The following is a 25257-nucleotide window of genomic DNA, read 5'->3' as shown; positions in this document are numbered from 1 at the left end:
AAAGCACACTCATTAAAGCACAATTGTTTTGTACTAGTTTGTGTTTAATTCTGTGTAAATTTACACAAAATTACACCCCTGAACAAATCTTAAAATAAGTACCAATAAACACAGAATGATTTAAATAAAAAAATATATAATAGACTACCTGCTCTAGTAAAATAAATTTTCAATGAAAACCTGGCTGCTACAGTGCTACTGCTAGCTAACCCCATTGTGGCTGACTATTAACATATATTATGGCGAGCCAGCCACAACGGGGCTAGCTAGGGTCTGCTTACAAATTGCCCCAATGAATTCACGCAGACTTTCAGTCTAATCTAGAGTAGATCTGTACTTATTCCATACAATCACGTGTGTGGCACAAGAAAACTCTGCGTTGACAACCTGTTTATTGTGCTTAATAAAATATCCTTCTACAGGGTACTGGGCACTGACAACAACGGAAATGCACACAACTTTGAACCCTGATATTCTTGCTACAAAATACCAGTCTATTTTATGGTCAACTTACAATTCAATTATGCCTAGGCCCACTTACAACAAGAAACCGAAACTCTCATACTTGTTCCCACCAAAATACCAGCTAGCGCAAAATGGCTACCGCATCCCAGCATGCTCTGCGGTTTACTGGCATATCACCGTATATTATATCAGGTTATCCCATAAGTAATGCCTGAAAATTTAATACAGAAAGTGAATCATCATATCTATCTTTGTGGAAGGCTTTAATGACTAAAATATTTAGTAGAACATGTATAAAAATGTTCAGACAAATAAAAGAAACTAACCCAACTCCACTTTTTCAGATCATTAATCAAATAAATCCTTATGAAGATGGATGTGTCTGAGAAGCACATTAGGCATATAATGCTTTACGAGTTTAAAAAAGACAACAGTGCAGCAGAAACTACACGAAACATTCAAGGTACTTACTGTGTGTAGTCTCTCAACGAAAAAAATGACGAATGTGGTTTCAGAAGTTCAGATCAGGTGACTACAGCTTAAGTAATGCGCCACATTCAGGTCGTTCTATTGAGTTTAATGATGACTTGCCTCTGGCTGCACTTGATGAAGATTGTGCTGTAACAGTTGAAGAACTAGCACAGAAGCTTAATTCAACCCATTCAACAGTTCATCGTCATCTGCAACAACTTGGAAAGGTGTTAAGATTGGAAAATGGGTCCCCCATGATTTGACAGAAGCCAACCTTAGAGCAAGAGTGGACATTTGCACTTCTCTGCACTCTCGTGAATGTAACTCATCTTTTTTGGACAAGTTTGTGTCTGGAGATGAAAAATGGATATTTTATAAAAGAGTTAAGCGCCGCAGACATTGACTCAGTGCAGGTAAACTGGCTAAAGCACAGCCCAGAATAGACCTCCACTCCAGGAAAATCTTGTTAAGCGCTTTGTGGGATATTGTTGGTGTGCTCCACTTTGAGTTGCTACCACTCAATGTAACGACTACAGCAGACTTCTATTGTCAACAGTTAGAGCGCTTGAAAAGAGGCCTGCTTTGATCAATCGTAAAGGTGTTACTTCTCACCAGGATAATGCATGGCCCCATACAGCAAGGATCACATTTGCAAAGACTGAAAAGTTAGACTGGGAAAACTTTCACATCCTCATTATTCTCCAGATCTTGCCCCATATAATTATCATCTATTCCGAAGTTTGCATAATTATCCTGAAGGAAAAGAGCTTGGAACACATAAAGATGTCAAAACTATCCTGTCTACATTTTTTTTCCTTCAAATCCCAAAAATTTTATAGAAGTGACATTTAGAAGCTTATGAATCGTTGGCAGATGGTGATTAATAGTAATGGAACATACATTATTCATTAAATAACATTAAAAGCGATTGAAATAGTTTCTCTTTTTCTGAACCTAAAATCGAACGTTACTTAAGGAATGACCTGATACAATAAACACATTACGGTATATTACCGTGAGGAAATGACAGAAATCCATCGTCTTTTTACGGACTTTTTTAGAGCGTACAGGAAGTTTCATAATCGGCGAATAATTTCAGCTGGATGTTTCATTTTGGACAACTTATATCTGAGATAGTGAGGTCAAATTTTATCGAATGCTTTCTCAAAGTCGAGGAAAATCCGACCTTGCAGTGATTTTATTAAAGTTTATTATTATTATTTCTTCTATTAGTCTATTTAATTGATCAGTAGTTTGTTAGAACGGTTTAAGCAGTTTTGAACTTTTGGTAGTTTTGAAGTTGTTACCAGTGGCACAGTGAAATATCTGTAGATTTATACTGCCCTTTGTGTAGCTTTTTGCATAACACCAAACAACAAACAACAAGTTTTGAAGTTAATTCTAGATAGTTGAATAATCTATTGTTTTCTAACAATTTCCCTGTACAGGTTGTTAGATTAATAGGACTGTACTTTTTCTGGTTATTTTCTGGTTTACTTCCTTCAGGAGCATAATAACATTAGCTTGTTTCCAAAGGGTCGATATAAAGCATGATTGGACAGGTAAATTAAATAGTGGTGCTGGGTGCTTGTGTAGTCTCAGAGGCTCACTGTTTATTAGTATGTTTTGTTTTCTGTTCTATCCTCCTTAGGTTATCATCAGGAGAAGAAGGGCTTTTCAAAAAGTGACCGTTGTCGATCACGTAACGAAGGACAGCAATAACGATACGTATAACATACCAGAAAGCGTTGTATATAATTAATGTATTATATATGGTTGTTAACAGTCTGATATCATGAGTGAACACATTTAAGGAAATACGTAATATAGGTACACTTTGTCAATGTGAATAAACTTCTATGAAGATCATCGAAAGAAGCATACGTAAAAAACACAACTAACAACACAATGTACAGTTAATCACAATCCCTAAAGCAGTGAAACTGTTAACAATAAAGCATTACACTGCTACATATCTGAAATTTAGCATATTAATGATAATATAACTAAAATTTGGAAAACTTACAACCGAACACAACATTATAGTAAACGTTAGATTCATCCAAAAATCAGATATCAAACTAAAATCTATACAATTTAAAAATTACTCTGACATTGTGACAAGCATAAAACTAATGTTACTTACAAAAATACAATACAATAACTGCTATAATTTTTATGTCGGAGATACAAGCTAGGCTCAATGAACACACACACGTAAATGAAACATCTTTCCAAGTTTTTGAAAACTGTATTTCAAATAAACATAACTAAAAAAAACATCAACATATTAAGCAAATAAATAAACGCCAATAAATGAAAAATTAAAGGTCTTCTAATACAAAAACTTAACTCACATTGAATGAACACCAACGAACACTTCTATATGTATATTAATTATTTTCTTAAATGTATTCACACATGATATTGGATTGTTAATTACCATAAATAATAGATTAAATATACACAATGACCCCTACTACCTTATATCTATCATTATTGTCTGCCTCACGACACGTGATTCATAACGATCACATTTTCAAAAGCCATTCATTACCTGCTTTTTAATACCAGTATCAGCCATCTCTGTTCTGTATATATATTTACTTCAAGTGGGTTTTTCATTGTCATCATAATATTTGTTAACCTGAAGATGACCTAAGAAGGTTGAAACGTTGTTCTCTGCTTTATTAGTAAAAGTGTTAACACCCATACCAGCCATCTTGAGATATATATCATCATAGTATGTTTGATATAGCGCTTATGTTTTCTTTACATTTGAAGTGGTTATATTTTAATTACAGAACAGATAAGCTAATTATTTATGGAGGATTAAGGGATTAATTTAATTCCTTGTTTATTATTATTCATTGTGTCATATATTTATAAACATATATTTTTGGCTGTACTACTGGCAATGTACTGCTAGTGAGTTCTACGTAAATGTCAATGCCATATGTCTAAGCGGTAGCAATATATCTGAGATGGCATCATCTTCTAATAGTAATACTCTATAGCATGTACGAGATGTTTCTTCAATAGCAGTTAGAAATTTTTCGGTGTGAATGAAGGAATGTTTTATAAAGTTGATTTCTTCATCTTACGTCAGTTGAGCAAAGTCTTGCAGCTGTGTTCATAAAGTTTACAGTATATTGAACTTTTGTTTGGAAAAAAAGATAGTTGTTTCTTATTTTCATATAAAAAGAAAGTGTGTATGTGTTCGATAGACGTGAAATCAATAAAAGTGTCATCAACATATCTGTACCAGTATAGGGGAGGACAAAGCGTGGATTGTACGGCTTGCATTTCGATCTGGGTCATAAATATGTTATCGAGAACAGGTGAAACAGGATTTCCCGTGTTTAAACCATCTGTTTGAAGAAATGTTTTATTGTGAATTTTAAGAGTGAAACGAAAAGGGTACCATGATGTGAATTAAAGGACTGGGGTCATTAAGTTAGAGGGAAAGAACAATACGAGTATTACAAGCTTCCTTGATGGGAAGCTTAGTGAAAAGTGACACAATGTCAAAGCAAGACATTAAGGCTTTAGGTTTTAATTAGTTTAGTGTGTTTTTGAAATTAAAGACATCACAAAAATGTTGTGTCCCTTTCCACCGAATCCAAGTTCTAATTGTTAACCAACGACAGTTTGTTTCATGACAGAGAGGAGAATGGTATAACGGTGAAACTCACTATTCAGTCAGACAAGAGTAGCCCAAGAGTTGGCGGTGGACGATTTTTACAAACTGCTTTTCTTTAGGCCTGTCATTTCAAAATTAAAAATGATGTACGTGAATAGTTCTTGTGTAGCTTTGCACGAACTTTTGAAAGAAATATCTGATAATGACTTCTTTTCCCTTGAGCTTCCACTCACTACAAGCTAAATGGATAATTCAGATGCATTAGATGAAATCGATCTGTTACAAAACGTGTGGCCCGTCGTGGCCAGGTGGTTGAGGCACTCGACTCGTAATCCAGGGGCCGCGGGTTCGAATCCCTGTCGCACCAAACATGCGTGCCCTTTCAGCCGTGGGGGCATTATAATGTGACGGTCCATCTCACTCTTCGTTGATAAAAGAGTAGCCTAAGAGTTGGCGATGACTTGCTGCTTTCCTTCTAGTCTTACACTGCTAAATTAGGAACGACTAGTGCAGATAGCTCTCGTGTAGCTTTGCGCGAAATTCAAAACAAACAAACAAAACGTGTACGGAATATATAATCAGATTTCTTGAAAACATTTTTAATAATGGTTATTATTACTGCGTGTGTGTGTGTTTTGTTATAACAAAGCCACATAGGGCTATCTGCTGAGCCCACCAAAGGGAATCGAACCCCTGATTTTAGCGTCGTAAATCCGTAGACTTACCGCTGTACTAGCGGGGACTATTGTAACTGTCTGGTACTGTCAATCCAATGTGCCATACCTAAAGATATCGACTATTAATTATATTGTTCATTCTTAATCCGAATCAAGCTATACGTTATGTTAACTCCTAAAATGTAACAAATACATTTAGCAACATACATTTTTTCTACTTAATCATGTCACACCGAAAAACTGTCGTCCTCATAGTGTAATGATTAACTTGACTGACATCCAAAAACAACTTACACGAGGTTTGAACTTTATCACTACAGGAATTTAGTAAAGCTGGTTGAAATAAAGTTTTGTTTTGTTATATATTGCTGATTGGAGAAGAATTTAATATTTCTTCTGTGAAAAAGATAACTCCATCCTGTAACAGGCACAGTATTGTTCTAGATAAAAACATTAAGGATTTGTAAAGAAAGTTATTTCGCAGGAAGAATGCAAACAGAAACACCCTCTCTCACCCACCAGGTTAAGATCGGAGAGGTAATGCGACTCCCACCATGTCTGAGCATTCCTGTCTTAAAGGTAGAAGGAAATAATAAAGTTTCTTAGTGGGGAAAGTTTGTAATAATACTTTGAAAAAACAACAAATTAATTTTTTTAAAGCACGTGAATATTAAGAGACAAGTGTGATGCTCTAATTCTACCTCATTATGGCGGCTTATAAGCTATGCTTTAGTGTAATTTTATTCAGGATTCAATAAATTTCGCTTTAAAAGTTTAAAAAACTGAAATTTTACGGTTTTTCTATCTTTAGGATTGGCAGTGAAAATTTAAACAACTATGTAGTGGTATTCGAATTTCAATGCCTTATGTGTAATTGTGGCTCCCGTTAAGAAGGTTCAGTCGAATAAATAAACACTTATTTCGAATCGTTGATTGGGAGTACACAAAATTTTAACGGGCTTGTATTATTTTCGTGTTTTTCTAACTTAACAAAGATTTTCGGTTTTCATTTTTAGATTATTTGTTGCCCTTGTTAGAAAGCCAGTATTGTATCAGTATTTGAAAGTGGTCCAGTATGTCCAGATAGGTGGTTAGGGCGCTCGGCTTATAATCTGAAGGTCGCAGGTTCGAATCCCAGTCACACCAAACACGCTTGCCTTTTCAACCTTGGGGACGTTATAATGTTACGGTCAATCCCACTATTTGTTGGTAAAGGAATAGCTCAAGAGGTGGCGACAGGTGATGATGACTAGCTGCCTTCCCTCTTGTCTTACAATGCTAAATTATGGACGGCTAGTGCAACAGTACTTCTTTAAATACAGGATTTATCGAATAATATAAAATACTTCTATTCGGAGACACCGAAGTCTGTAAGACTGCTTGTCTGTGGCCTAACTTATATATAAGGTCTTGTACGTATAGCCTATATTCGATTAATGAAAATAAACTAACTCTGTAAATTGTATACATTTTTTGCTTTAATTTAGTTAGGGTAAACTTTACCATATATAATACACTCAGTATGAAGCTTATACTATTATTATACGATTTAACGTTAGATATTTTTTAAATTTTCAATCAGCTTTTAAGTAATATGTTATACAAAATGTCTGCTAAAGTGTGTCATTATGTAACGACATTATATAGAACCACCGCGCATTTTGTTTACATCCGTAGAAAAGAAATGCAGCACGTATGCGCATTTTCAGGACGAGCAAGAACTAAGTATCGTTATAACAGATATTTTAAAATACGATTTACAAAGATGCGTTTTCAAATTGCAAAAAGGTGCAATTTTTTGCATTTTAGTCCAAATATAACTTTAATTTTATATCAGTTGTAGACTACTCTCTTCTAATTGAGAGGAAGCCAGAATACTTAAATTTCATAAGTTGTTATTAAATCAGTGCGTGACGAAGAGACGGACAAGACATACACGCCGTGTCTTATAGTATTGGATTATGTTACTAGAAAACCAAACATGGTCATTATTTTAAAGTCAGTATTCACCTAGCAACTACATTACCTTATGATGAAACTTAAGCAATAACTAAGACTGATTTTTTGTATGTTTGTGAAAAGAAAAGAAAAACTACTCATTTAGACTCATTTGTTTGTGAGATAACGTGTGAAATGGTATGTTTATGTTATTGTTTCTTTATAAGTATTTTGGGAGTTTTGTTAAAATAAGAACGTCTGATTTATTTGAGAAGTTTCAATAACTGCATTTAATAAAAGACACTAACAACGTTTTCAGTGTATGAAAAAAAAATCAAACACAAGTGCTAAAATACTACTGAGAATAATGTACTGAACAGTTAATATTGCCAAAATATAAATATATTAAACTTAATAGTATGAATGTAAAGGCAAATAGTACCAGGAAACAAGGAGTTCAAGATTAACCATATATATTATGGCTGAAAATTACGTCGAAACTTTTGTTTGTACAATACATTCGTGAAAGTTGAATATCTAAATATCAGAATCTACAGTTGAACGAATATGAATCTTTCTATATATGTTTGAATACAAAATGTGCTGCCAAGAACAATGAGAACAGTATATTATTTTTATTGGTCACTCTAGTTGTTCTCAAAGTCTAGTTTTACCGCTGGTCGATTTTTATACGATCGACCACATAGATATAAAGGCTTAACCACAACATCCATTCTCATCTTAAAGAGAAAAAAAGAAACATTCCTTTTGCTATCTATCAGTTTTACCCCCTCCATGATAATCTGTCACAAACATATTCTTCGAAGAGAAATATAAGATTTGTGATTTTGGTGAAAAAATGTTAGGTTCGAATTCAAAGAATAGAGTCGTGGGTAAAAATGAACAACGCAAATTCGGCTGAGCAGAAAATAGGCTCGTAGATCAATTGTAGCCTTAACACGATAGAACATATTTACATACAATTGGGTCTGGTTTGTTTGTTTTTTACATATAGCAAATATAAGATTTTTATTAGACATCTTATATACCGTATTTTACATACATTATATTTATCTGAGTTAATAGCTTCAGAAAAACTGTACAGACATATCTCCTTCTGTTTTCCAGTGTCAAATCCAGATGCACATTTCTTTCTGTGCAAGAGTGTGTAGCGGAATAGCAAAAATGAAAACGCTTTCTTATCAGATAACCGCCAACAGGTAAAATACGAAATAAATTTGAGCATGATATGCAAAATAATTATTTATGAACATAAATATTGTTCACAGAAAATATGCATCATCAAGATTTCATATCAAATGTTTGATTGACTCAATGAATTAAAGGGACAATAGTTTTTTTCGTTAACTTTATTGCATGAAAATACAGTACTATTGTTTTTCTTTAGTTCTTCAGGAATGTATCGATTGTGGTAATTAAAACAAGAATAGAATATATGCTTTGGTGCAAATGTTCACACATATCTAGGCTAGGAGTCCCGAATTTTGAATTCATAGAGTAGAGAAAAATCAGCTACTTAAAAGCAGCCACCACCAACTGTTCTGCTACATTTCTCTGATCGAATTGCTATATTCGACTGCCATTCTTATAGTGCATCCACAGACTCAGAATGTGAAATGTAATTTTGCGCGTATGGAACACGAAATGTACACATTCGGGGTGCAATCCAACACGCCAACCACTAATCTGCACCGCTCAAATGATAAAGAAAATATATCGAATTTATTGGTTTCCATAACCAGAGGTCTCCTAGTAGGTCAACAGCAAATTTACTGTCGTATAATGCTATAATCCAGTGTTTGATTCTATGTGGTGGACATAGCGCAGTTAGCCTATTTCATAACTTGCTCTAAATCAGACAATCATAATTAAAGCATTTAACGCGATTAAGAAGGTAAGCCAGTGTTATTTCAAACTGTCAAGAAAGTTGGAGTGGTATATGCGCTTGTATAGATATATGTACATTTTTTTAGCGCCTCTTTTGAATTATATGTTACCAGCTCTTATTAGAGCCTGATTCTGGGTCGAGTGAGCGAGAAAAAGTTATCTTCAGCTCTGGATTATATTAACAAATTAATCTGTTGTTGTTGTTATAGATATTCCACTCTGATTGTGAACCTTTTATTTTCTAATTTACTAAAGTAGTCCTATTAATTTATGGATGTTATGTCAATTATATTATGTTTGGTTTTGTCACTTTCATTTTATTTTTATCTTACTAAAGCATGCTTCTTTAAAATCTTTAAAAGTACTAAAAATATGTAATAGTAATGCTTACTAAGGTCTTTGTTACAAGAGTAACAAAAAGGAGTAAAAAGGAACGTTTTTACACCGAGAAAAATTTTGTTAGGTCTGATCAATGGAATGAATTTGTTTAAAGTAAATTTGAGTATTTTTGGCACGAAACGTGCTTGTCGTTTAAAAATGTAAATCATTATACCTAACCTAAAAAGGCTAACGTGGAACCACAAAGAGAAAAATGTGCCAACAGCGTTGGTCTTATGACTTTGTAAAGATTAACTAATTATAGAAAGAATATATTGCTAAATAATTATTTATAAACAAATAAACTAATGATGTTTGTTATGGTGTACAATTCGCAGCTTGTCCCACATCCTGCTAGACACATTATACTGTTTTTAAACCTTCTGTCTCAAATGCTACTGGATACAGTTTTAAGTTACTAAACTAACTGTATATGAAAAATATCTTTCGAATATTTCAGATTTTTTTCCTTCTGAATGTAAATGTAAAATAGTTAAACACAATGCAATGGTATATTTTTTGAGCATATTTGAGTACAAAACAACATTCTTGTAAATAATAAAACATTTCTGTGGGTAAGACGATATTGCTGGCGACACAAACATCTCATGGGAACAAGAAAACGACATATGATTAAAAGAAACTATCAGGGACATTAGCATTTACTGAGTACGGAAAGACATGCAGAAACAGAAAAACATTCCTGGCAATAAGTGAAGACATACGAATACAGCAAGATATCTTAGAAGATGAAAATATAATTCTGTGAATAAGCCTAAAAACATGAGAAAACGTGATATCAAACATTACGTTCTTTTTCGTAATTTGTGTTGTAGCCATAAGTTCTCCATTTTTATTCAACTTTATATTATACCTGAAAAACTTTATATTTATGCTGATTTGATTTATTTAACAGATATTTTATTCTGTACCTGATGCTCTTTTCTAACTCATCGGTTTTCCTGTTTTAATCTTTCTGGACTTTAGTGATTCCTTTTAGTACTTTGTCTTTTCTCTTTTCACTTTTTTGTGTTTTAACACTATAATCTTTCTGAACATCTCCAATAGCTTCTTCGATCTTGTTTTAAATCAAATATATTTTTATTCAAAATTATGTTTTGTATCTTATGTATTTCTATATTGACTTCACTCTTAAATTACTGTCTTTTTAATTTTAATTTTCTGTAAATTTCTTCTTGATCATTTTTTCTTTTAAACAATCTTTTACTTTTCTGTTTTGTTTTCATGTCTTCTTTAACTTTTTGTATCCTTTTATGTTCTTTTTGTTTCCGTTTTCCACCATTTGATCATCTTCAGCAAATATACAATCTTACGTGTCGTCGCTTTGAAGCTTAATATGGTCTACTTTATGTTCACTAAAATAGTCCTACTTCTAACAATAACCAAACGATAGCTCTAACTCATAAATCAAGCTTAACAGTCGTTAATTTGTTAAATATCTTCAGGTATCCATGATGTAAATTCAAAACTGGTTGGGTAACAGACTCAAAAACTAAGTCACTCTAACTTACTCACTGACTACTTAACCATCTCATTCGTGTTTTTTATATGACCACTATACCTTCACCCCTAAGTCCTTAGAACATTCGAGGAGGCATATTGAATGTAGACGATCGGGAACCCTTTAAGCTCACATTTCATCACTATGTCCTACAAAATCTCTTTATAGCAAACAATATAAAATGTCTAAATCAAAATACTAAAACATAATTTACAACAACTGCTTGGCCACTGGACCAGTTTCCTGATTGCGTAGATTATTTTAAAAAGAGGAATGAAGCCTTATGTTTTGCTTTTAAATTTCAAACTGGTACAGTGTTATATTCATTTCATCGAATGTGCTAAATAACACAGTTTTATCAAAGAACCCCTATGTAACTTTAATACACAATAGAGGTTTTATTAAGAATTATCAGGAAGCTATTCTTTTAAAATCATGTAAAGTCAATTAAGCCTCTCTAAATAAAATATTCAAACACGGGTGTTTCATGAATTCCTTAGGTGATATTCTTGTATCTTTTCTTGATGATTCACTCAATTATTCATTAGTGTTCTTTGTCCACTTTGAGACTTATTTTACAGTCTGAACAAACATGCCAGATTAAATGTACTACAAAGTAAAATTTAATACCTTTAATAGTGGATTAAAATAATTTTATTGTGCAAGAGAATAACCCAAAAGAGGTTAAATTTGGGAAGAACTTATTAAAAAGTAACAGCTACAAAGTTAATTTCAAGTAACAATATAATGATAAAAATCAAGAATCAATCCCCTCGGTGGACACAGTGCAAGTAACCTATTTGACAACTTTGCGTTGAAATAAACAAAAATTAAGAAAAGGCGTTAGTTAACCTTTGGTACAAACGTTACATATAACATTACGTTTTTCATTTAAACAACCATGGCACAGTGCATACATAGGGCAGCTAATAAAGTAAACATCACATTTTCCGACCGACATATTAAAATAACATAACCCGAAAATCAAAGAAATTTATAATATTTGGAAAATTATACCTAAACGTAACATCAACATTTCAACTGCCTTTTGCTAAGAATTTCCATCTGTTTTGACACTCTCGCATATGTTAACCTTTCTGGAAAGACATGTTTAATTTCTTCTTCAGACTTGATTATTTTCTGTTTATGTGATCATTTGAAATTTGATTATTGTATCCAAATAACTGGTGACTGCGTTGTGTGGTGACCATGGGTGGAATTTTCAACGAAAGCTCAAACCGACAGAAAAGCTACTCAATTATTAAAACCTGGGAAACGTGAAGCAGTTCATTTAACTGAATGATGGCAAAGTGGGAAGGATGCGATCAAGCTATCCGATTGATGCACATTAGTAAACCTAGACAATCAACTCAACAACACCTACTTATTAGTGGCCCTAAGAAGTTCCAGCCCATTATTTAGAGTCATAGATCTCATAAATTGGAATTCAAGGCGAGATCATCAAGATGATAAAAATACAGGATTCAGGGCGAGAAAAATAACTCAGACATAGATTAAATACGAGAAAAGGTGCTTCAAGCATTGTACTGATTAGTGAAATAAAACCCATCATATTATTTTTTTGCCCAACTCATCAAAATTGCATTGTATATATACAGAATCTGTGTTAGAGTCATTTTTGTAAAATACGATGTTCAAACTAGTATATTCATAAGCTCACACTCACTGCGTTTAGTTTGAGGATGTACGTGTTTCATGGGCCGTAACTATTAGTGTGTTGTCAATAACACTAAATGGTTTACTGTATTCTCTTTAAAAAAGGTGATTATGAAATATATTTTGATTAACTTGAAGATTACCTAGGAAGACCGAATTGTTGTTCTCTGCTTTATTAGTAAAAGTGTTACTACTTATACCAACCCGTTCTATGTTTATATTTCGATATTTTTATTATTTATTTGTCGTTTAGTTGAATATAAGTGTAACTTTATATGGTCTTTCTATTTTTCTTTTTTTTCCTGGGTGAGTTTTTATTATATTCACTAAACTATATTGGGTAAATGAAAATAACTTAATATTGAAGAATCGAAAATTTTTCGAAAAGTACGTAGTAAACTTTGTTAAATATCAGTTGTGGGAGACGGTTTGTATTCGAACAAGAATTCTTTCTAGAGAATCAAGAAGCTTTGTATATATAGGGGCTAACTTTTATGAGTATTCAGAAAGATATTCTTAACATATTTAATTTCTTGGGATCAACTAAAACTGTGATTTAATATTTAGCTATACTGACCTTAGTTTAATTTATGACGCTAGAGCCATCTGTTGTGCTGTGTTCAAACGAATTGAAAATCTTAGATCGTGTTTTAATAAGCAATCTCCATCTCAATGGTAGCAGAAACAGTAATGTAACTTGTAGGAACCGTATCCAGCAGTAAGATTTTTTTTCTAAAATTAAAGGAACATGAATTTTATTATGAGGAATCTAAAAGTGGTCGATGATAATTGGATAATGTTCAAATAATTTATTATTGGTTTTGTCAATAGGGTTGTGCGATTTTTACTCTAATTTAGACAACAGTCATAGCATTGTTATATTAAATTACTTACTGAACATTCATCATTTCTAACTTTTGTGAAACCTCTTAGGAACTTTTGAGACAATTAGCTAGATTTTTCGAGTGTTTATTCCTTTGTTATTGTTAATTTATGATTAACTTTCTATGTAATGGTTTTGATAAAATATATGAAGACAACATGTAGTACTCAATACTTATCTTCCTGTATTGAATCTTTAATTTTCAGCAAAAATACTTTATTAGAAATTGTGATTTCCTTTTGAACAAAAGATTTACAAGATTTACTGAAAGCTTGCCAAATTTCTTAAAGATACATAAATAGTAACGTATCGAACGATGTATCGATACAATCGTATCACTACTTTACGGTACAGCACATATTTAGTTAACACCTATATGTTTGGACTATACGAATTCTGATGTGCACTGCCGCATTAAATGAAGTGAGGCTGGGTAATAAAATGCAGCTCTTTTACTTGACTTGTTTTTGAAGACGGCTTCTTTTATAATTACTTTTTTTTTGATAACTTGATAAAATCATAGTCGAACGATATACTTATTATTAATGTGAAAAATTCAACAAGTTGGTTGAATTCTATTGATTTTTATCTCTCTTTTTTTGTAAGCTAACGTTTTATTTTTTAAATCAGCAATAGATATTTCTTATCTGTTTAAGTTAATTTAATGTTTGTTTCAGTTTAATAAGCCAACATCAAATTGTATCTCTCTTAAAATACAGTGTACCTTGCCAACTGACCTGTCTGATTTAACTTAAGAATTTGTGTATTCAACTTATGTATATTTTATATGTTCAATTTTTAAATTACATACTTCGTCGCGCTGTTGAAGCTAGACCGTGACATAAGTGCTAATTTTCTCTTGTAACTCTCTGCTCTTTAGCAAAATAAAATGTGTTCCTTAAGTGTGCAATAACAAATCGTATAAGGTACAAAAATAGTTGATTTTATGTGCACTTCCTGACACAAACTGTTCATCAAATCGAAGTAATAAAACTAGTGCTCTTATAATAGACAAGGGCTAAAGTCAATTGCAAAAATCTAATAGTGCAAGTTTTGATCGAGTTTGGAGCGTTACTTATCAGTTTATTACAAACAGATTATTTGAACACACAAACACCTGCACTTATAGGTTATTCCAGTGTGTGTTTTCAGTGGATTTACTTCACCAAGCTTAAAGCTCGGCGTGGCCTGGTGGTTAGGATGTTCGACTCCCAATCTGAGGGTCACGGGGTTGAGTCTCTGTCTCCCCGTATGGGCGTTATGATATGATGGTCAATCCCACTATTCTTTGGTAAAAGAGTAGCCCAAGAGTTGGTGGTGGGTGGTGATGACTAGTTGCCTTCCCTATATTCTAACACTGTCAAATTAGAGACGGCTAGCGCAGATAGTCCTCATGTAGCTTTGAGCGAAATTCACACCAAATCATGGTGTTTGTTTTGGTGCTAAACTTAAGTATGCTCAAACTTTTGCACGAAATCAGTTTCTTTATTCAACATGGAGTTGTGTAAGAATAATTTTGCGTTGCTTGTATTGCTGCCAGGCCTGATAAGGAGTAACTTCCTAAAATGCTACCTTGAAGGAAGCTTTTCTTACATCTGTACTTATGTTGAGGTAATTGAAGTGAGTGTTTTAATACGTCCTGTTATCATACTTCTACGCTAAAGGTTGAGAGTTAAGACTAAGGCTGCTGTATATTTGCTCATAAACTTAGCTATTTAATAAATTATTTATAGACATACGAACCGTTCCCTGATATGTTCTGGAAACAGATTCTTCAAGATGAGCTATGGCATTGTAATTAGTGTTAAAACTGACTCGTCAGTGTTCTATAATTACTGTATTTATTGTACAAACAAGTTCTCCAGTGAGAGTTGTAATAAAGTAATTGTTGGAAAAACTTATTAATTTGTGCGAGTTATAGTAATTTAATTGTTCTAACAACCTATTCTCAAAGTTATAGCAATGCAATTACTGTAAAATAAAAAAAAAAGAGATCCTTTAGTGAGAGTTATAGAAATGTAATTATTATAAAACTAATTATTCTGTGAGAATTACTGTATTTATTGTAAAAACTAGAAAAATTTTATGTATTCCCGAAAGTATGCATTATTTCTTGAAGCAAAATATTAGGTCGTACATTGTTGACAGTATTAACAAAATGTGTCGTTTTATTTATTTCTGTGTAGAAGAGATTTGTAAGAATGTTTTAACTTTTGTGTGTGTATTTTCTTATAGCAAAACCACATCGGGCTATCTGCTGAGTTTACCAAGGAAAATCGAGCCCCTAATTTTAGCGTTGTAAAGCCGTAGACTTACCGCTCTATCAGCGGAGGACGTTTAACGTATTGAGACTTATTTACCGAATAAGATAAAACGGCAAGTTTCAATAACAGTAGTTACAGCTTTCATACCGTGACAGAATGCTAGTAAGTAAGAGTTATGTATGAAATATTCTGTACTCTGCACAATTGGAAAATGGTTATTAATTCAAAGTCAAATTTACCTTCTCGTATTCTTGTTCGACAAATGATGGTTACCACACTATAAAGCTTATATTGTGTGATGGCATTTATCGCTTAGAGTTAGCTGGTTCAGTTACCATAATTTTTATTATGCTAACTGGGAAAACGTTAAACAGTGTAAACAAAATAATTAAGATTTTTGCCCGAAAATGGGAGTTAAGCCCCTGAAATAGAGCACCTTCTCACTTTTTTGTAGATTGTTGGCTTTCATTACCCATAGTTGGCTGACTCAATTACAGTACTTTTTGTATGATTAACTGGAAACCTCTGGACAGTTATATTGTTTTAGGATTTTTAACCAATAAGAAAAAATAAAACTGATATAGAACTTGTTTTGACTTTGTTATATATACTTTTTAATTTTAATTTAAAGATACAAGAGCTTGATCAGTTAAATGATAAATTATTAATTTCTACAAAGCATGGTATGCAATTAGCATTTAATGAAGTCATTAGGAATTTAATAACAAAGAAAAGAAGGGGAACATTATCTAACATTGTCTTTTATACAAATTGGAAGTTTTCCCCTGAAGAAGAAATGTCCACCTTTCGAAAGCGCTTGGGTTAATGTGTTTTTATTTTAATCCCTTTGTGTGGTGGGTGGTAGGATGCTAGAGACCAGTACAAAAAATTTTAATTCCGTCATCGTTATATTTTGTACATTAAAGTCACTGATAGATGGCATTACAAGCATAATATCATTCTAAAATCTTACACAAAATATACATAAATAAATCACGATTCGAGAAGCAAATTCAGTATTAATTTTTGTTAATACGAAATACCAAAAAGAATTAGCTATGCGAAATTTTCATAATAGATATATTTAATAAATCCATTAACTTTACATGCTTGTTAATAAAGTTACAATATTTTAAAAAAATATAGACAAATTATGTACGTAACAACACAAAGAGAAAACATTTATTGTAACCATATCTAAGGTACGAAAAAGCAACAGTTGTATACAAGTGCAATTAAATTTTGAAAATAAAAACTGTCCTTCGATGCACTATGGAAGGTACTGTACGCATATTGAATACACTGTGTACAAGTTCAAATAATTTCAGAGATAGACACAGTGAAATATAAGATTGGCAGTTTTGCTGCTTATAATGTGTTTAAGATAAAAAATGTGTTTACCTATTTTGAATATTTTGTAAAAAATATTTAATCTACAAAATAAATGACATCCTGTTTTCATTAACAACAAGTACATAATATTTGGTTTGTTATTGAAGCAGAGCCACACTGGGCTATTCGCTGTGTAAGTTTGTTGAGTCACCAGTATTCAATGAGAAAATAAAATGTTTGAAATTATGAGAATATTACAGAAATAAAATGTTCGAATAGCTACAGGTAGCAGCACTACATCGAACATTTAAATTAGTCAATTCAAAGGATATCTGATTTTTATAAAATGGAATACGTTTTGAAACAAGTACAGAGTGATGATCAATGTTAAACAAAATAGCTATTTTATAAACAAGTAACTGAAACGTATATAATTATTAAATTCTGAAATATATTAATTTTTTTATCATTTCTCATATTGAGGTAAATGTTTTATTGAAAACCGTAATTTGAATTACAACTTAGAATACAGCAAAAATATGCCAAAATATTTTACATTTATAATTGTTTTCTGATTTGAAATATTTTATGAACAACTCCAAGTTACATTAATTTGGAATTAAATCCTAAAACTGGTTTGTAGAAAAATATAATTTTATAATCTGTTGTGAAGCGAATTTGTGAAAATCTATACAACTTCGTATAGATTTATTAATAATTATAATTCATCAAAATTAAAAGTAATAATAAGCAAATAGAATACAATAATACGTAAAAAAACTTGTACTTTTACACTTCACTTGCGTACCAAAAATAATGGAAAATAATAACGACTAATAAGTCTTTTTTTAAATATATGCTATAAATAATTAAAAAAACACATGTGGCTCAAGTTTAATCAGATAAGTGAAATCGGAAAATTATTATGGAGAAAAATGTCCAAAAATATTTGCCTCGAAAGTTATTTTAAGATTTTTAAAACTATTTACATTATATACAAGATTCAACCTCTTATAAATAATTGAAGATAATTAACTTTTTAAGCCTAATTTGGCAGAAAATCATTGGAAATAGTCTTATTTATCTCAATACTGTGTTCTATAATTATATTTTCTTACTGTGTTTAACAATCTTACAATAAGTAATTTACTTTGTGAAACAAAACAAGAAAAATGTCAATGCATAAACAAAAAAGAACAAAAACCTGTATTAAGTAAGGTAGCTTAATGATATATGTATACTGGAAACAACAACTGGCGTCTCTTTATCAGGATGTGGTGGCCCTGAAAAGGGCCTATGTTAAAATAAAAATGCCGGATCATTCTACTTGGAGCTGGTGTACTTTGTAACAGCCTTAGTGCCTTCAGACACCGCGTGTTTAGCAAGTTCTCCCGGTAAAAGCAGTCGAACAGCGGTCTGGATCTCTCGGCTGGTGATAGTGGAACGCTTGTTATAATGAGCCAAACGAGAAGCTTCGGCTGCGATCCGTTCAAAAATGTCGTTCACAAAGCTGTTCATGATGGACATTGCTTTGCTGGAAATACCAGTGTCTGGGTGAACCTGCTTCAGTACCTTGTAGATATATATACTGTAACTCTCTTTCCTTCGTTTTTTTCTCTTCTTTTTCTCCCCAGCACGAACTGCTTTCTGTGCTTTTCCAGCTTTCTTCACTGCTTTTCCACTAGGCTGAGGCGGCATTATTCTTTAACGACTGGTCAATACTTTCAACTTTTATGCCAATAATCACATGCGAAACGAACGTCGAATTTGTGACTTCTATTTATTATCTGACTGCGGATTGAAAACTAGCTTAAAACGGACCACAAAGAGAGCTTCTCCAAACTATCCAATCACAATGTGGAATGAAATATATATGCTTTTAATAGCCAATCGCACATGAAGAGAATGAAGACAGTTCATTGGTCAATCACAGACTACTGCTTTTGCAACCTCATTTCTTACTGGTGGCTATATTTACAATGCCAACCAATCTCACTGTGAATCAAAGATTGTTATTAATCCCAACAGAACTGATATAAACATGAACTAGATGACGTAAGCAACATTAATCCATTTGAGAACATACGAAAATAGTTTTGCTATGTCGGGAAGAGGGAAAGGAGGAAAGGTAAAAGCTAAAGCGAAGTCTCGCTCGAGCAGGGCAGGACTACAGTTTCCTGTTGGTCGTATACACCGTTTGTTGAGGAAAGGAAACTACGCCGAACGCGTAGGTGCTGGTGCCCCTGTCTATATGGCGGCTGTGTTAGAGTACTTGGCTGCTGAAGTTCTCGAGTTAGCTGGCAATGCAGCTCGTGACAATAAGAAAACTAGAATCATTCCCCGCCATCTCCAACTGGCCATACGTAACGACGAAGAGCTGAACAAGTTACTGCAGGGAGTGACCATTGCTCAGGGTGGTGTTTTGCCCAACATCCAGGCGGTTTTGTTACCGAAAAAGACCGAAAAAAAATCTTAAATCTTTATTTTATTATCGGCCCTTTTCAGGGCCACCATATCCTGTTGAAGAGACGCCTTTTTTTTGCAACTTGATTTCTTATTAATAAAATGATGTTGTGTTATTGCTATTAAGTGGCAGGCTGGAACATTGGAAGTGTCACCTCCAAGTATGTGTCTCAAACTTTACTAAAAATGTTACGATGCTTGTTTCAGTAAACACAAATTCAATACTCCTGTATACTAGTTTCATCTAACTCTCGAAGTTTCGTTCCGTAGGTGTAGATGTATTACTCTTACACAAGTATTTTTTACTATTGATGATATTTCGTCTCATGTAAATAGAGCTGTATTATTTATTAAGTTGCGAATAACTTAAAATCCATAGCTGTAGTCTTGTGTAATTAGTTAATCTATACAATATATACCTGTACAGCACTTTCATTCGTTCCTTGTTTTATTCTGGAATGGCATCTACTGTAAGATAGGTAAAGCTGGCGTGTCTTTCAATGTATATACTGTTATCATAAGTGGTCGAACAGCACTGAACTCGCCCAGTAAAAAAGTTGTCAATTGTCATCATAATAAAACAAATAATTTATACTCGTTGACGTTATTGTGTGAAAGTAGTTTCTATTTAACGCTATTGTACATAATTACGAATTATCGAAAACTGAATATTGTAGTTCACAGAATTAAAAACCAGCCTAAAACTATTGTAGTTCGTAGAGTTAAAAACAACTTTAAATATTGTAGATCATGAAATTATAATACAACGAAAAATGTCATCCGGTAGGACAGCGGTAAGTCTTAGGATTTATAATACTAAAATCAAGGGTTCGATTTACATCGGTGAATACAACAGAGAGTCCAACATTGTTTTGCTGTAAAAAAATAAACACAACCAAAAAATATAATAGTTCGTGAAGTTAAAGCAACCTGGAATATTGTCGCTCGTGAAGTTATAGATAACCGAATAATGTTGTATTTAGTAGAAGTCTCATAAATCTCAAATTCGCACAAACCATCATCAAACTGGTGAGAAAATACGATAAACTTAGTATTCTTCAAAACAGTGTGTGTTTAATTTAGTTCATCAATATATTTTATATTAATTATGCAAGGATGAGGCGTAAGTTAGTAACTTTAATATAAACGTTCAGTAATAGTTCTTGCCATAGTAATACGGTATTTATAAAATATCATTTATGATCTGTATTCCTTTATTGGTGTAATGAAAACTGTCCATGAACAGCAGTTTTAAGGAATTCAACGTTATCATGAACATCCATTCAGTCGTGATAATAGCTAACAACACATCAGACTACCAATAATGATTCTCCAGTTATTAAAACATGGCGCTTACACGTTATTTGTTATTTCGAAAGTTAAGGTTATTTCTGTTATAATAATAAGAATTTAGTGATAATAACAGTTTTGTTAAGATCACCATTACTTCAGTAACAATAATAATTATTTTCCTACAGCAATAGAGATACTCGGCCTTTATATTCTAAAGCACAGTGAATTTTGTATTCTGATAACAGAAGAGTCATAGAAACATGAAAGTTGTCATTTGTTTGCTCAAATAACGCCTGCATATCTTATTTAATTATAACCACCAGTCACAATAACATGGTGGTCATGCCCAGACCATATTATCTAGTGATAAGCACTAGTTCAAACAACATGGTCATCATGTCCAGACCATGGTATCTATTGATAAGCATTAAAGTTGCAACATGGTCGTCATGTCCAGACTATTTTATGTAATGATAAGCACTAGTTACTACAACATAGTCGTTATGTCTAAACCATCTTGTTTAATGTTAAACACTTGTTGAAGAAACATGGCCCAAATTATATTATCTGATGTTAAACGCTATTTCCAACAACAAGTTAATTACGCCCTCACTATGCTAAACACCAATCACAATACTGGATTCAAACCAGACTTTTTTAAGTCATCATTACTTATTTTGTAATGGTAGCAGTTCAGTTATAACAAAATGAATGTTAAAAACTGCTTGTTTAATGTTATCAATCTATGTGTAGCGTATACGGAAAAACGGGACTTTTTCATATCACCATATTGTGTATCGTGATAATCATCAAATTACAACATCATGGAAATTGCAAATTGAGTATTTTACAATCACTTTATCTATGTTTGTTTTCTAAATTTTCTATCAATAATAATTTCTACAATCTAAAATTTCAATTTAAAATTCCTAGGACATTTCTCTTTTTGAAGATCATTCGGTTGTAGCAATGTACATCTTACGAATTGTTTTCAAAGTGTCTCGTAATGAAAATTATACGGGGAGGAATAGAACGCAATTCAATCGTAAGTATATATTCTATAATGAAAAAAATATCCAATTATAACCGGAAGGAAGTTGAAAGTTGTATATTTTAAAGCTTCATCTGATCTCTTTTTCAATAAATTTTCCAGTTATAATAACAGTCGAATTACAAACTGTAGAAATTACTTTGATTTCTTTATCATGACAATCATCAAGTTTTTAAACACGTGAGTAACAGTTTGTGCTTTGAGATCGCTATTAACTTTATTATTATATAACTGTGATAATCTAAGTATAGTAACATAGAACTTATAACAAAATATGTATTTTAAGATAGTCATTAAATGCTTTGTGATTATAATCATGTTATGAAAGCAATACAAAATTTACAAACTGTGTATATAAAACCCTTGCAACGAAAACAATCCAGTATTTATATCAGGAATACAAACCTTTTACATATTCATGATTTATTTTTAAAGATAGCTATGAGAATATAAAAACATAGCGTTAGAAACAGTGGATTTTATTTAAGGAGCAGTTATTTATATCACATGGTTATTTTTCAAGACCCTTCAGGGTTTGTAAGATTTTTTTAAATCAAAGTTACTACCAATAATTGTACGATAGGGAGATGTACTTACATCTCAATCACCCAAGTCGTGATAACGCAATACTAATTATTTTGTTTCAATGGCTTAGAAACTGTTTGTATTTATTTAGATTTTATTTGTTATATAATTGTAATCTGGACCTGATAATACAGAAGATACGGTGCTACTTTTGCGTGCTGTCTACTGGGACATTTACACTGCACTTTAGGTGACCTTATCTGACACATGACTTGAACTGAACTTACTTTAAAAATTCAAGCCAAGAACATCAGTTTGACACATTTTTCCCTATACTATGCTGTTGAAAATTTTTTACAGAAGCGTCATTTTGACAGAAGAAACAGCGCTTGCATTTTCACGTGAAAACAATCTTCTGGACGTACCACAAGAAGTGAAAGTGCTAAGCAAAAACGAAGATTATTTATTTATTACCTTTTTAAATGATATACGAACTGTATATCAGTAAGGGGTATTGGAAGAAAAGGATATAAGAAGTGATATGAAGTATTTGTAATTAATACTATCCTGGTATGTAACGTGCCAGTTTACCATTCATAATGAGAATTATACGACGTATATACCATTTATATAATGCTATTATTCAACACATTTTCATGTGTTTATATAATGATTATTAATTAATAATAAAATAAAACATATGCCATTAATGTGATGCTATTATTTAAATTTTTTTCATATTTTTTTTGCTACAGTCTAAATGTCTCAGTAGACAGCACGCTATAGTAGCACTGAAGATACAAAGTATTTGCAATTTATTAAGTATTTCTGTTCGAATGATACTCATTGTTAATACAATATTTCACTGTAGATAATTAATATAAGAGTTACCAATAGTTTCTTCTAATCATCCAGGTACACCAAGTTGGGAGTAACATAATGCTACTTTGAAATACACCGTCATTTCTACTGAAGTGATACATACACAGACATAATGTATGGACAAGAAAGGACCTGTTAGTCTATCTAGGCCATCTTATCCATTACATTAAACTCTAAACCAAAAATAAAGCTGTGTTAGCAACACATGATCCCTACCCTCCCAAAATTTATATCTGTATTCCCCTCGTATTACCATTCTCATCATACTAGTTTTCTATTTAATAAATCAACTTATCTCTCAGATCTCAAACACCTTACTCATATCCCTTCTAACTCTTCTTTTTATTAAAAGAAAATAATTTCAGAGATCTAAATATACACTTGTATGACAAACTTTCTATATCTGGTATCATTGTAGTGGCCCTCCTCTAAACACTTTCCAACAATTTAATGTAAAAAGCCCAAAACTAAACACAGTACTCCAAAATTAGCCTAACCAATAGCCCGTACAATGACATTATAACCATTTTAGACTTGTATTCAATAATTTTGTAGATTTAACATAAAAACACTATTTGTCCTATCACAAGCTACAGCACTTTGTTTGGATAGCATAAGAAACTGATCAACCAGAACACCAAGATCTTTTACTTCCGTAATACTGGTAAAGGTAGTCCCATTTAAATTATACTAATAATTCTTATTGTTATATCTCTCATGCATTACCTTGTATTTATCATAATTATAAACCATCTGTCACATATTCACTCAACACACCAAATTATCCAAATTCTCTTGTAAAGAAGCAACATCTTCTCCACAGCTAAAAATTTAACATCATCAGCAAACTTAATTAATTTATAGATCATTCCTTCATTTACATCAGTAATGTAAATCAGAAAGGGCAAAAGTCTTAACACTATCCCTAAAACAACCCATTTGTTACATAAATCCAGCTTGTCTGAACTCCATTTAAAACAACCTTCTGCTTTCTTTGATTCAGCTAGTTTTCTATTTGCTAAACCAAGGTATCCCTCTCTCCTATGGAGATAAGTTTTAACAAGTCTTTTACGTAGCACCTTGTCATATGCTTTTTAAAACTCCATACACCAAATATAGATCCCTGCCTTCATTTAAATAAGCAGTAACCTCTTCAAAAAATATCAAAAGATTAATAAGGCAAGAATTTCCCTAGTGAAACCATTCTCACCATACAAAAGTAAAATAAACTTTGTTAAATGAATTTACAAAGCATCTATCATTAGACTTTCAAACCGTTTTCACACCACTGATGTAAGAATAACAGGCCTATAATTACTGGAACAACTTGTATTATCTTCCTTGAAAAAATGAGTAACAATAGGCAATTTCCAATTTTCTAGCTATTTAAAGACTTTGAAAAAATAGTAGCAAGTGGTTCACATATCTAATCCTTTACCTCCTTCAAAACTCTTAATAGAATATTATCTGGTCCAGGAGCTTTATAATTAAAACTTCCTAAATTTTTCTTAACAAGCCCAGAATTAATGTGGTCTTCTTATCTAGTCTTGTTTTCTTCTAACCATTGTTCAAGACGAGAAATATTGCTTTAATCTTCATTGGGAAAAATTGAACAAAAAGTAGAATGTGATGACCCAACTATCCCATAATCATCATATATTAGCCTTCCTGTATCATCATCCAAAGGTTCAACTCCCATCCTAACACCTTGATAATCCTTAATGTATTTAAATAAATTCTTACTATTAATTTCTCCATTGACAACCAACCTTTTGCTCTTTTACAGTCATCCAAAACTTCCATCTCTGAAGTAAGTTTAGACTTCTTAAATTTATAATTATTTTCTTTAATTTTTATATTTTATGCCCATCGTAAGCCAGCCTGG

General features: G+C 32.3%; 2 protein-coding genes across 2 annotated transcripts; one reads left to right on the top strand and one right to left on the bottom strand.

Moving 5' to 3' along the window:
- Positions 1-16703: 16703 nt before the first annotated feature.
- LOC143225958 (histone H2B) lies at positions 16704-18929 on the bottom strand. The gene has a single exon (XM_076456226.1). The coding sequence runs from the start codon at positions 18854-18856 to the stop codon at positions 18482-18484; it is 375 nt and encodes a 124-aa protein (XP_076312341.1). The 5' UTR covers positions 18857-18929; the 3' UTR covers positions 16704-18481.
- A 282-nt stretch (positions 18930-19211) lies between these two features.
- LOC143225957 (histone H2A) lies at positions 19212-20223 on the top strand. The gene has a single exon (XM_076456225.1). The coding sequence runs from the start codon at positions 19260-19262 to the stop codon at positions 19632-19634; it is 375 nt and encodes a 124-aa protein (XP_076312340.1). The 5' UTR covers positions 19212-19259; the 3' UTR covers positions 19635-20223.
- The last annotated feature ends 5034 nt before the right edge of the window (positions 20224-25257 follow it).

This window comes from Tachypleus tridentatus, chromosome 9, assembly GCF_004210375.1.
Source record: "Tachypleus tridentatus isolate NWPU-2018 chromosome 9, ASM421037v1, whole genome shotgun sequence".
In the NCBI taxonomy this organism is placed as follows: domain Eukaryota; kingdom Metazoa; phylum Arthropoda; class Merostomata; order Xiphosura; family Limulidae; genus Tachypleus; species Tachypleus tridentatus.
Note: the sequence above shows the minus strand (reverse complement) of the source record. Positions and strands in the feature narration are given on the sequence as shown.